Source organism: Lonchura striata, chromosome Z, assembly GCF_046129695.1.
Source record: "Lonchura striata isolate bLonStr1 chromosome Z, bLonStr1.mat, whole genome shotgun sequence".
In the NCBI taxonomy this organism is placed as follows: domain Eukaryota; kingdom Metazoa; phylum Chordata; class Aves; order Passeriformes; family Estrildidae; genus Lonchura; species Lonchura striata.
This window is the reverse complement of record NC_134642.1, coordinates 69,051,360-69,064,707: the sequence shown is the minus strand read 5'-3', so window position 1 is coordinate 69,064,707 and position 13,348 is coordinate 69,051,360. Positions and strand designations below refer to the sequence as shown.

Below are 13,348 nucleotides of genomic sequence, written 5' to 3'. Positions count from 1 at the left end.
AATAAAGTAACAGCTGTGTCCTCACCAACACCAAAAATGAAGCACAGGCTTTCCTAGATGCTGTGGGTTCTGGAAGATGCATATTCCAGATTACAGTCGGTTTGTAAACCCTCTTTGTCACGTGACCCAAATTAAAAATGATTTAAAGAACAAGCTTTTAAACAAATCAAACAGAAGATTGTTGATGTAGTAGCCCTAGGACCAGTCAGGACAGTAAAGATGTGAAAAATGGCTCTACACTGCAGATGGAGAGAATGGCTCTTCCTGGAGTCTCTGGAAGAATAACTGCAGAGACTAGAGGATGAACCCTTGGATTCTGGAATCTGGGATACAAAGGATCTGAGGCCTACACCCTCACTAAAAAAAGATATTTTGACAGCTTCTGAAGGAGTTAAAGCTACTTCAGAAGTGTTTGGCACCAAAGCACAGCACCCTGGGCTTTATATATCACTGAATGAGAGATATGGACAGTGCTCTATCTCTGCATTGACTTGTGCGTGACAGTAAATGCACTGCAGGGGTGGCTGGACCAGGCTGCTGAATTGTGGCAAGACATCACTACCCAGGTAGAGAAGCTGTCTATAAAGGTATATCATGTAGATGCACACATTCCCAGGAGCTGGGCTGCTGAAGAGCATTTGAAGAATGGACTGGTGGGTTGGGCTGCCAGAATTAAACAGTCTCAGGTGGATCTGGACTGATAGCATAAGGGTGAATTATTTCTGGTTGGTGGGCCCACAATGCCTCAGGCCATCAGAAAAGAGATGTAACACACATGGGCTTGTGGCTTAACTATGGGGTGGATTTAATGATTTCCCAGATAGTGATCCAGAACTGTGAAACATGCACTATGATCAAGTAGGCCAAGAAAGCATAGCCCCTGCAGTATAGTGGATTATGGTCACAATATAAATATTGGAAGGTTCAGCAGGTTAATTACCTGCCAAATTAATTAATCACTCTCCTGCAAACCCACCAAGGCAGGCCCATGTGCTGACAGTGGTGTAAAGAGCCACAGGATGGTTGGAGATGTACCCTGTGCCTCACACCACTGCCTGGAACACCAGCTTGGGCCTTGAAAATCACAAGAGGCAAACTTCTCTGATATACCTTTATAGTCAGTACTCTTAACAAATGGTATAAGCTGAATGTTCACTCTTCAAATGTTTAATGTTAATTTCTGCTACATTCAAAATTATCGGCAAAAATCCAGCATCAGTAAGATAGCTCTTCTAAAAGGCTAAAGAAATTTGCACTGAAAGAACTCAGAAAATGGGATCTCAGTTTCTTAGCTGGACTTGAACTTGGGTTCTCTTCCTCCTTTTGTTCCCTTTCCAGCCAGCAGGATCTTTGATTGTGAACACAAAATACTTCCTGATGTTGAAAATCATCAAAATTGTCTAATTTCCCTTATTTTAAAATGCATATTATCAATAGCTATAAGGAGATAGATGTATTGTTTCTTAATATTTCTAATTTTTTTTTATCACTTTAATTGTGGTCTCCAAATACTTTTTCTCAGATATCTGTGTAGATAGTGTTACTGGAGCTCTGCAGCTTTTCTGTTTCATTTCTTCTACAGAGAGTTCAGTGCCTGCCTGCTGGACAGTCTACTGAGCTCATGCATTTTTTTAAAGGCATGTTTTATTTATTCAGATGCCAAAATATGCTATTATAATAGTATTTATTTATAGCCTGATTTAAATCTTCTTTGACTTCTTAGACTAATCAGAACACTTTTTTCCTTTTTTTCCCCTTCAAGATTACAAGTTTGGTTGATAAATCAGATGCACTTCCCTATCTTTATGTGAATATGAGCACAGAGATGAATATTTTCCAAAGTTATTTTTAGAGCTGTTTTCCTTAAAATGCATCATTTCACATCCTAATAATTATGATGACAAATTCAGGAATTTATAAGGATCTTTATACATAACAATTGGATGATTGTAATTACTTTATATGCATTTAACAGATTAAAAATGGAGTTATTTGACAGATTTTAAAATGTATTCACTTGGGAGAAATCTTGCAATGATCACAGAGTGAAGTCTGTACTTACCTGAAAATAAGCTGGAGCTGGATCCCTTTGAATTTACTGGGCACTCCTCACCACATAGGAACATGGTACTGTGCTAACACAAAAAGGCTTAGTGTGGGCCTGGGACAAAGGGGCTCTCTGTCATAGAATCAGAAGGACTTTAGGTTGGAAAAGGCCTCTAAAATCACCAAATCCAGCCCTTAACTCAGCACTGCCAAGCCCAACACTTAACCATGTTGTTAAGTCCATATCTGCTTACCTTTTAAATCCCTCCAGGAGTGGTGCCTTGGTAATCTGTATCAGGGTTTGACAACCCTTTCTGTGAGGAGATTATTCCTGATAAATCCAGCCTACACCTGGTTGAGGTTGTTTTATCTTGTCTTGTCACTTGTTACTTGGGAGAAGAGACTAACCCCCACCTGGCTACATGCTCCTGTCAGGCAGTTGTAGAGAGTGACAAAGTCACTCCTGAGCCTCCTCTTCCAGGCTAAACTCCAGCTCTCTCAACCATTCCTTATTTGACCTGTGCTCCAGACCTTTCCTGAGCCCCATTGCCCTTCTCTGGACATGCTCCAACACCACAAGGTCTTTCTTGTCACAAGGGACCCAAAACAGAGCACAGTATTCAAAAGCTGATGAGGCAGATGAAACATAGTTTGGTACCTTTTGCAATACAGTGATTTAACTGCAGTCAGACTTGTAGATGGTGCAAGAAGAGCTTCAGAACTGTTCAGTTAGATTGAGTAAAGACAGCTCAGCCTCTAAGGTCTAAACCTCTTCTCTGTTGTAACAAATTTGAAATGGTTATTGAAGCTGCAGCAACATTTAAATTTTATGTGCAAAATTTTGCTTCTATATAAAAATAAATCAACAGCAAAAACTTTTGAGGCCAGACTGTGATATTCTGGTGGTACTTCCTTGCCTCTGTGAGTGACCATTTTGAAATCAATAAACACTCTGCAAAACTTCTTACAAACAATTTTTGACGTGCTTCCTATCTTGTTATGCAGTAGTGTGAAACAAAGGATACATGACACAGTGAGAGGGACCAATTTTATTTTTATTTATGCCGCAGCATAAATGTGCTTGGAGGCCTGTCCCGCGGAAGGCTTTGCCTGGCAACCAAAATAGGGCAGAGAAAGGACAGATTAGAGCAGCTAGCTGTGACACAAAACCCGCTGGTTTTGCTTTGGGTTTCTTAGACGAATCAGGGGCTCTCTCGGAGGTCAGTTTGGCCCTTCTCCGCCTTGCAGCCTCCCGCCTTTTTCTCCCAGTGGTCCTGCTTTCTGCCAGTACCTGCTTTGCCCTGCATCACCTTTTGCTCTAACCATCTCACCAAAGGGACGACCTCGTCGCTGCATCCCCGACGCAGCGGGCATCGCTGCAAACAGTCCCGGGCACAGCCGACGCCAGCCTGCACGCAGCCGCAGCCGGCCCCGTTGCTGTTTCCTGCGCTGCCCGCCGCACTGCCCCTCCGCAGCGCTAGCCCCTGGCGCCCAGCCCGTCGCAGCTCGGCGCCCAGCCGCCGCTGCGGCCGCCGCCGCCTTCCCCGCGCCGCCGCCTGCGCTCGATCGCGCCCGCAGCCGCGGCGCCCCGACCTGGGAACCCGCCGGCGCGCCCGGACCGCGACAACCAGTTCTCTGCCGACGGAGGTGTTAAAAACGGGACCACACTCCCGGTACTAAAAGTGATGTCAGCATTTCTTAAAAGGCCTAAAGCAAGGGGGCCCGCAGGCTGAGTAGGAGCGTTCCCGTCGAGGATGATGCGGCGCGGGCGCTGGGTCTTCTGAGCAGAGATGTCCCCGACTTTCCAGGTGGAGCGTCACTTCAGTGGATCAGACGTCCCTTTTTATTTTATTTTATTTTGTTCCTTTGGATTGGTTTCTTTTTGGATCCTTCATTTGCATGAAGGTTTAAGGCGCTTGATTGGCCCAGTATAGTTCTGTCCAGGCTGGCTCGTTTCGCTGGGGGGTGGTGTTTTACGGTACGTAGAGTACCGTATTTGTTACAACAAGCCTTTTAACCCCTTTTACCATAACCAAACTAACAGTACATGCTTAACAATTATCAACTATTTTACAACCGTTTCTAACCTATTTTTAAAAGAGGGAATACGCAGCCTGCTGCGGTTTGGAAATCGTGCCCAGCCCGCCACGGGAGCTACGCGAACACGCCGTGGTTCGCAGCACGCACGCTCAGCCTGCCAAGCCAGCGCTGACCGAGCGCCGGGGCTCTTGCGCTAGCGCTCTCTCTGTCTTCTGTTTCTTTCTCCGTCTCTCTTTTTTCCTCTCTGCTCCTTTACCTATCTCGCTTTTGTAGGAACGCTGACCCTTTTTTATCAGTAAATGGGTCTCAGATCTAATATTGCTGCGTTTACACTTTATTCTCGTCTGAGAAATTATCAAAAAGAATCCTCCCCGACTGCCAGTTTTCTAGTGGGACGGGACAAGTGTGCTGACGTCTGTTACTGACTGGGAAGTAGCATTGCAGCATCATCATCTGGTAGATGTGTTTTCTCCAACTGTATCCTGAACATAAAAAATCATTACGTTTTTAAAGGCTTAGGAAAAAATAGGATTGTGTGAGGGAATCGTATACCTTATCATATATTTGTATTCCATATCATTTATGGAAAGATATACCTTTGTGTTTCTGAAGTACGTCAGTGTGTGAAATGTGGGCATTTAGAGAAAAAGGGTGATTTTGTTTGTTCTTTTAGCTAAGACAAGGTACCCTACATACCAAGAGAGGTTTTAAAAAGCAAACAATTATTGAAGCAGTGACCTTTGAAAGAGGAATAACACGCCCTGTTTCCACTTTGCAGAAGGCTAAATAAATTGCTTTTATTAAGCTAAATTATATTACATTAATACTGTACTATGCAAGAAAAACCCGTTTCCAGACAGTCACGACACAGCTTTGACCCAACTGGCCAATCAATCCAAACAACCATCACCGGTGTCCAATTAACAACTCACTCTTTGGTAAACAATCTCCATAACACATTTCACATATGTCAAAGAACAGGAGCAGTGAATAGATCTAAGAATTGTTTTTTTCTTTCTCTCAGCTTCCTCACTGCTCCTCACAATTTCCCAGGAAAAATCCTGGGAGAGAGAATCATGTCTCTCTCTGTTCAGAGAATGTGAATACCACAATCACTTATTAATAGATCTCGGTTTAACAGAAAAATTTTGCTATACTAAAACAGGTACTCTGATACATTGGATTAACCATATTATTTTATGTTAAATATGACAGATATACCTAAAACTTTCTAATGGTATATCAAGTTTGCAAACTTGAGTATATGTAAAACTGAACTGCAAGTACTGGGAAATAACAGGAAAACTTTTAGTGTATGATCCTTTAACTAAGAGAACGTTAGAACAGAATTATGTTGCCATACAAAGACTAATGATGTGCACAGACAATGTTTAAGCTGGGGCTACTTCCGAAACATAATTCACATATTTGCTAACTTTTGACTGTTTTGTTTTCCAATGTTAATAATGTTCACTTAGTGTATGTTACCTACATTATCATGGAGGGAGGTACTTGAAACTACTTTAAATAGTGAAGTATGACTTTTTAAATGACTGATGTGCCATTTTTTCATTCTAAATTACTGTGGACATGTCTTGCATAAATAAACAGAATCACCATCAGGCCAAAATGAATGAAAGCTTGTCATGCTGTCATTTCAGTCAGTGTTAAGTTAGAATTCTGAATACTCAAAGAATTCGCTTTTTGAGACCCACCAGAATTTTTTCAAGGTCCTGAGTCCCACTTACTTAAAATTCAAAATTACACATCAAATTATTGACTAAAAGCAACTGTTACTATTGGAAACTTAAATTTATGTTTTGCACTACTTAGAAAGTACACACGTAACATTTCTTTCATTTTGTCCTACAAAAGGAAATACTGAAGTTTATTAGTACATTTCATATATGACAAAGGCTTTTTCAGTGTTTCTTACTAGAGAAAAATGAACAGTGCACAGACAGAAACAAAGTCAATATGCACTGACATTTCAGCCTATGAGGTATTTATTTATAAAAATAATAGTTGGTCATTAATAAGCATGGAACATTTGTAAGGAAGGTCTGGTTCCAAAGTCAGCTTGGTTTGAGCATCTTCTGTGGATTGCTATGAGATCATATATCTCAGCTGCAGAAAGGCTAACTGGAAATTTTATTTGCACATGCTGGATGACTCAATGGAATTGAATTCCTCTAGTCAAGCAAGATCAGTTACATAAGCAGGTCTTACTCCACATCCATTCTTTTTTTTTTTAAATAATATTATAAATGGCTATTACAGAAAAACTGGAATTTGGAATGCTGCTTATTCGTACCTACCTTTTAAAGGTTAAGTTTTTAAGTCATCTATTACTGAATCTTTTAGAAAAAATAATCAAGTATTCTCACTCTAAAGCAGCTCTTTTTTCTCTTCTCTTGGAAAGGGATAAACTTCTGTTTGAGTGTCTCTCCTCCAGATGTCTATAAAGATGCAGGATAGGAATTATAATTATTTCTATATAAATGAGCAATAAGGGCTCCCCAAAACATGCAACTTTTCTACAACCCCAAACCCATGAGCACAAGTAGGTAATTCAGGTGCCTTGCCTTCAATACCTTTTAAAGAACAGTATGGGAATGTCCATCTTTCTCAATTAATTTAAAAGTCTGTCTGATAGAATATGTAGTATACAATCCTAAATTGTTTAGGGCATTAGTTTAGAGGTTTACCATGTGTAGTTTGCATGTACTCACAGAATGGAGAAAGAAAGTTTCATATTAAGGGGGGCATAATTTTTAAGGATATGCATTCTTAGTTTCAGAATATGATGTCCAGTATATACTTAAACTCTTGTTCTATCCTTTGTAAATACCTCTGCCAGCATAACTAGATCTGGGCCACTGCTTCTACCTGCATCTTCCTTTGAGGTTATCCCAGGAGTGTTACCAGATCATTACAGGCCAGAGTAATGGTTTTATCAAATCACTGCAAGCCAATGAGTTGGAGCAGAGCCAAGGACAGCCTTAAGTTTTGCTGAGGGTGAATTTAGTTCTTCAAAGCATCACTGACTGGGGAAGCAGCAAGTTGTACGCACTGGAATCTTGCAGATCACCCAAGTGTCTGAGCCAGTCTCCTTCACTTGGTCACTGCACAAATAAATAAGACTACAAGCAACATAGTGCTACATTTTTCACATCTTTGGGTGACCACTTCTATCAAACAAAGACATGGGAAATGTTATATATTCATTCTATAAATATAGAGTGCCTTCTTTTTTGAATTTTGTAACATGCAATTAATTTACATAATAATTTACTTACATAAATTTTAATCTTATTTTTTATTAAGTAAGATGAAAATGGATAGAAGGAATTTGCTTTTCCATATATTTTTATTTCATTACATATTTATAACATTAGTTTTATTAAGGGATATCAAAATATGTAGACATAAACCTTTCTCAGGAAATGAAACAATCAATTGCTTGGTTTAAGTTTAGGGTCACTGCCTCTAAAAACCAAAGAGAAATATGGCACAAGGCATGTAAAAAAAAAAGACCCAACTTCCAAGACAGTTTAACTGAGTATAAATGATACAGCACTTTCCTAAGATTACACACATGCAGGCAAGTAGAAGGTAGTAACACTCAAGATTCAGCCAATGTGGTTGTTTGGAATTTACTTGCTAGAAAGATTTAGGCACTGACATGCTTCTACCATAGTTTCCAGAGCTGCTAATAAGGCCTTCGCCTGTTCACCAGGGAAGAATAACATGCTTTCAGATATTTCTTGAAGAAACTGTGGTAGTTTTTCAAAAGTTTCTAGCTCTTTAAAATATGTATCTACCAACCAATCTCCAGAAAATGCATTTTTCATCTTAGAGCTATCACAAGCCATTACCGGAAGTACATTTGAACAAGAGATCACTCTCAGAGTTACAGTAAGAGGTGTAGACAAATTATAAATGGAACAAAAATTAGTCAGCATCTTAGTAAACAAAATCAAACACAGTTCTTTCTTCTGATTGCAAAAATCTTGTTCTCTGTATTCACAGAAGGTTTCAATGCTCTCTCCTGGATAAACAAGATTGAAAAGTTCTTCCTTTGCTGTGACTGACTCAACACAATCCAGTGGCAGTTTCTCATGGGAGTTCCTTTGCTCTAGAAGGACTGGCCCTTCAGGAAAAACACAAACATTAGTAACAACAGCACATTTTGTAATGAAGTGGCAGCTAAACAAGAATTTTGAGTTGCTTACAGCTGTCAGTTTAAGTTCCTTTTTTCTACCAAGTTATGCTAATGTAACTGATGACTTACACATTTGCAATGCAAGATAGAACCTGTAGAGAGATCCTTCTTAACAATTTTTTTACAATACTGTCTTGCAAAGAACATGCAAAAATGTAATGTTATTACTTTTGTAAAGTATCTACTTTTGTAAAATTCTATTACGTACTTTGTACACTAGGTTCTTTGCTGACACTGACTTCAAATTAAAGGCTTGTAACTACGATGGTCTATATTTTGGTTTTGTGGATGGTGTGGCCAATCTTGCCGTATGTGCAGCAAGGTAAACTCTTGGGGTAGGTATCCAAGCCTTCACCAACAACTGAGTTTAAAAATTTGATCTTAACAGATTTCTGGAACACAAAACATAATTACTCTAATAGATAGATTTAAAATAAGTAAATGAGACATGTTTGTTTGTTTAGAACAAATAAATCCTTTTGGTATTTCCAGTTTATTAGTACAAGGGACCTATTAATATTGAAAGAGCTTAGACATTTCTTGGGAAGTTTAAGAAAGGCTGCATCAGTAAAAAAATGAAGGCTGTTAAGACACTACAAGTGTTTTTCAATTATGAAGACATTAGGAATCTTACATAAGTTTGTATTACTATGCTAAAGTAATGATACCATATTAACATGCATGCTTCTTCAGAAATATATTTTTAATGACAAAAGCTGAACTCCCACATTTCATATCAGTAATACATATTTTAATTTTGCTCAGATTAAAACTGTATTATTATTACTGATTATTTAGTATCATTAACTTCTGTGATCTAAATTATTGAACTAAGTAAATTCACACTGAATAGGTAACATGCCTTCTACCATGGGCCTGTCAGTTACTTGACAGGCCATAACTCAAGAGTGTAACAAAGGCAAAGATAAAGGTACACACAGCCTTACACTTGCCAGAAAAACTTGGTGATTGCAAGTGCAAGTAGAGCTTTTCCCCTGTAATAACAAGATGATCCACTACCTATTCTTCACAACAGCCTAGGAAAAATACACATCTGTTAGTGCATTTCCAGCTCAGGAGCTGGGCTTACTGTAATATTGACTATTGCATCACTTCAGCTGATAGAACTGAGCCCAGGCATTGGCCTGGCATGTTAGATGCCAAGGTGACATGGCACAGTAGAGATATAAAACACCTGGGAGCTACAGAGCTGAGATTCAGTAAATGGAGGTAGAACTGCAGAAGCAATGTATTGATTAAGATCTGGTGCTTGCACAACAGACACAGACACAGCCTTTAGGGGGCAGGAGAAGACTGTAAATACAGAGGGTCATATGCCAAGAATCTATTAGAATTTCGTTTCTCTACCTTAATTAATAGGCTGCCTAAATACACTCTTCTGCCTCATGACTAAGCACAGAATGATTTTTACTGAAAAAATTTGGGTTTGTCATATAAAGTACAGTTTAAACTGACACAGTAGGGCAATGGTACAGGTATTGCAAACACTCATTCTAATAAATTAATTAAAAGGAGGAAGAGTTGTTATCCAAGATGATTCCATGTGGATATTTGGGGGTTAGTTTTTAACGTGCTAAATTAAATACACTGGTACAGTACATACCTCAAGTTACAAATACCCTTTCTCTGAACAAAAAGTATTGTTTAAAACATTGTGTGCTTGCCTAAGGGGCAAAGTACTTTTTATAGAAACTAAGGTATACCTCCCACTATTATCCCTAAAAAGCAGTTATGATGATTACAATATCAATTACTAATTACGAATTACTAACCTAATTGTGTTCTTCAGAAACCATCACATCAATTTTTACAAATGCTGAAAAAATTTATGTTGAAATACATGATATGCAGAGATTTAACTGACCTGTTTTTGTGTTGTGGTAGAAATACACCAAAACAATATAAAATACTTAGCCCTGATTTGTGATTAGGTAGCCTTTATTTTCATTAGTGGAGAATATGGTTGCAATGTGTATCGTGTAAAATGCAGGATAAAAACATTACCATATTGGAAAAACCTGTGGAAATCTTGGTTAACTTAATAGTCAGCTGATCAAAATAAGTGTGAAAACAGTATCATTTTATTGTAAACAAACAACTTGTCTTAAAAGCATTCTAAAATATTTCAAAGTAACTTTATTTTATGAAAGTATCAGGAAAAACAATGAGAACTTCATATGGATTCAGAACAGTGGATAATTTTCCTAAACTGGTTTAGCATAAAGGTACTCACCCCCATGCTGAAGTAGCAGCTTGCCAATTTCTACATGTCCATTTGACAGTGCATCATGCAAAGGAGTCACCCCATCCACTTGACTGAGCAGGTCTACCTCTGGACAACGCTCCAGAATTTCACGGACACATGCTGTGCTACCATGGTTACAGGCTTCATGCAAAGGCGTCCAGCCAGCATAATCTGAATTATAAATCAAGGGAAGTTTTAAAACAGCAAAAGTAGTACTGAAATGTTAATGTCATTCATTAGACAGGAAAACACCTTACTTTTTTAGTACTCATTACAGCTGGAATGGCAGCTTGTGATTTCAAAACAAGAAATTCTATTGAAAAACATCTGAAAAAAATGGCATTTTTAAAAATCAGTAGAAAATGTGATGTTAAAGTACATTTCAGTTATAAATTAATCTTACCTTAATGTTTGCTGAAAAGTCCTCACTTTGTGTTATTTAAAAAAGAAAGAGTTTTAGATTGTATAAATACAAACCTGTTACCGAAAAGATACTAATATAGTTCTTTATGTGTCTTAATTTCTTAGTTCTGTAGAGAAAATGAGTAACTTACCTTTAACATTAATGTCTGTTCCTGGCAAAGAGAGAAGCTGAATCAATCTCTCCACTTTGTTATTTCTGCAAGCTTTATGCAGGGCTGTCTCTCCTACCATGAAAAATTAATAGATTACACTAGACTAGACAAGATAGCAACTAAAGAAAATAATCAAAGGGTCTGGAACTAGGAGACCTGGTTATGTAGCAGAAAACTCAATAATGAGTACGATTTTCCTTTATCCTGTTTAAACATCTTAAAAGAAAAAAAAGCCCCACGGAGCTTCTGTTCCACCAGAGATCCAGCAATGAAATTGTACTGCAAATGGTTTAACACAGGAATTATCTCCCCTCTAGTTCAAGGTTTAAAGCTTCAATCACACTATAAAAGCACAAAGTGATCACAAAACACCAAAAAATACTGGGTTTTGAAGCAATAAAACTTTAGAGTGCAGTTGCCCTCCCTTAAATTTATTCATGAACCTACATTAAGATGTATGGTTCTTTTTACACAGCATTTTTAGCTTAATTCAAATGAATGTTTCTGGCTAAGCACAAATGCCTCTACATACTCAAGTATAAATCAAAACTTCAAATCTATTAGCAAATGGTTTGCTGTTTCTCAGTAGGCTCTCTGACTTGGCTACAGCAGAGAAGGAGGGGAGAAAGAGGAAAATTAATAATAATAATAAAATTATTATTCGTAGTAGACCCAGGGGAAAAAAAATTCCAAACCTTAGTACCATGTACAGCTGAAATAAGGGTGAAAAATTAAACAGCAAACAAGTGAAAGCTGCTGCATATATATGTACAGACACCACTAGCTTCTGCGGAATAAAAACTTCAGACACATTCTAAATGCTGTTTTCTTTTCAATAATTGATTAGCTTTGAACAAGAGCCAGAGGGAAATCCTGATACCAGGTGAAAGATGATGAACCAAACATCTTAGAAATTCAAGATATCTTAGGCTAGATCTCTTAGCTTTTAGAGTAAGATTTACATGGAACATTTGTTATATTAATACCTTTACTATGTAAATCTGTCAGCTCCATGCCCATTCTTTCAACAGCAGATACAACTTATAATTTTAGCAGGGAAGAATAGAAAAAAAAAGCAGGATTTATTTGCTTGGTTCCACTTCCCTCCCCCTCCCAAGTCCTTCAGATCACTTTTCTTTGTAGAGATCAGATGTAATAATTCACATCAATTTTACTTGTAAAAGCAATAAAAACAAAGGGAACCAATTTTAAAAATGTATGGTCTGACTCTGTTGCTGAAGTTTTTTTAAGCCTTTAAAGGAGGTGACATCTTCTTTTGTTTGTGATAATAATTATTTTTTAAATTTTTTAAACAATTCCAGCTTGCTTTTGCCAGTTTTTTTCTGAGCCTTCTCATGGGTGCCATATTAGTAGAGTTTCAGGTAAATTTCTGATGATAAAGATGAAAAAGTAGTTCCAGTAACTAATTCTGTAGTAAAGCAAGCCTCATGCAAAGTACAATTATTAAACTTGTATAGCAAATAGGAATTGAATGAATTACTGCAGTGCTGTTTTATTCCTTAGATACATGAGTTCCAGTATAGTTAAAACAAAAGCCAAGTGCATTTCAAAGTCTGGGCTGAATGCCTGGAAGAAAACAGTCCATATGCTTAAAACAGCAATGTAACATAGCATACTCCTCAGTCTTTGTTCACAAAATGTCTAGGACTCAGAGAGATGAAGACTGAATTATACTTGCAAATCAGAACACGTTGATCCTACCAAGCACAGGTTGAGGTGGATTAGCAAAGTAAGGCAGTCAAGACTGGAATGAGCTCACACAAACTGTACACTGCATTTAATGTATGGAAGGAGGAGAGTAATGAAGAAGGCAACTTTATTTTACCATATATACAAATTCCTCCTTTTAAATTGACATTGGAAAAGAGAAACATGGACCATAAGAAAATAATTCTTGGGCATAAGCCATTGTTTTAGTCCAGCATTCATCAGGACAAGATTTTAAACATGAAACTATAAATTTGAATCACTTTAAACTTTTTAACATGAATTAGGTACGTAGAATACCTTTAATATTCCTCTTGTGTACCTCTTCAGTCAAAAGATAACTCCCTTTCGTGTGTGCAGTCTGGACTTCTGTTTTTCCTGTAAGCTTATTAAAGATTAAGTCACTGAAAAGAAAGCAAATGGGACACTTTTAAAATCACTATTTCATATTTAATGTGTATGTACTTT

At 37.9% G+C, this 13,348-nt stretch overlaps 1 protein-coding gene across 10 annotated transcripts in view; it reads right to left on the bottom strand.

Moving 5' to 3' along the window:
* Positions 1-7,437: 7,437 nt before the first annotated feature.
* SLF1 (SMC5/6 complex localization factor 1) overlaps positions 7,438-13,348 on the bottom strand; it is a 33,011-nt gene continuing 27,100 nt past the window's right edge. For all 10 annotated transcript variants that reach the window (XM_021541544.3, XM_021541545.3, XM_021541550.3 and 7 more), the window contains 4 exons: positions 13,181-13,284; positions 11,132-11,224; positions 10,566-10,748; positions 7,438-8,239 (listed from right to left, as the gene is read on the bottom strand). In XM_021541544.3, the coding sequence (XP_021397219.2) occupies positions 7,743-8,239; positions 10,566-10,748; positions 11,132-11,224; positions 13,181-13,284 (877 nt within the window). In that variant the 3' untranslated portion in view covers positions 7,438-7,742. The remainder of the gene's footprint in view (positions 8,240-10,565; positions 10,749-11,131; positions 11,225-13,180; positions 13,285-13,348) is intronic.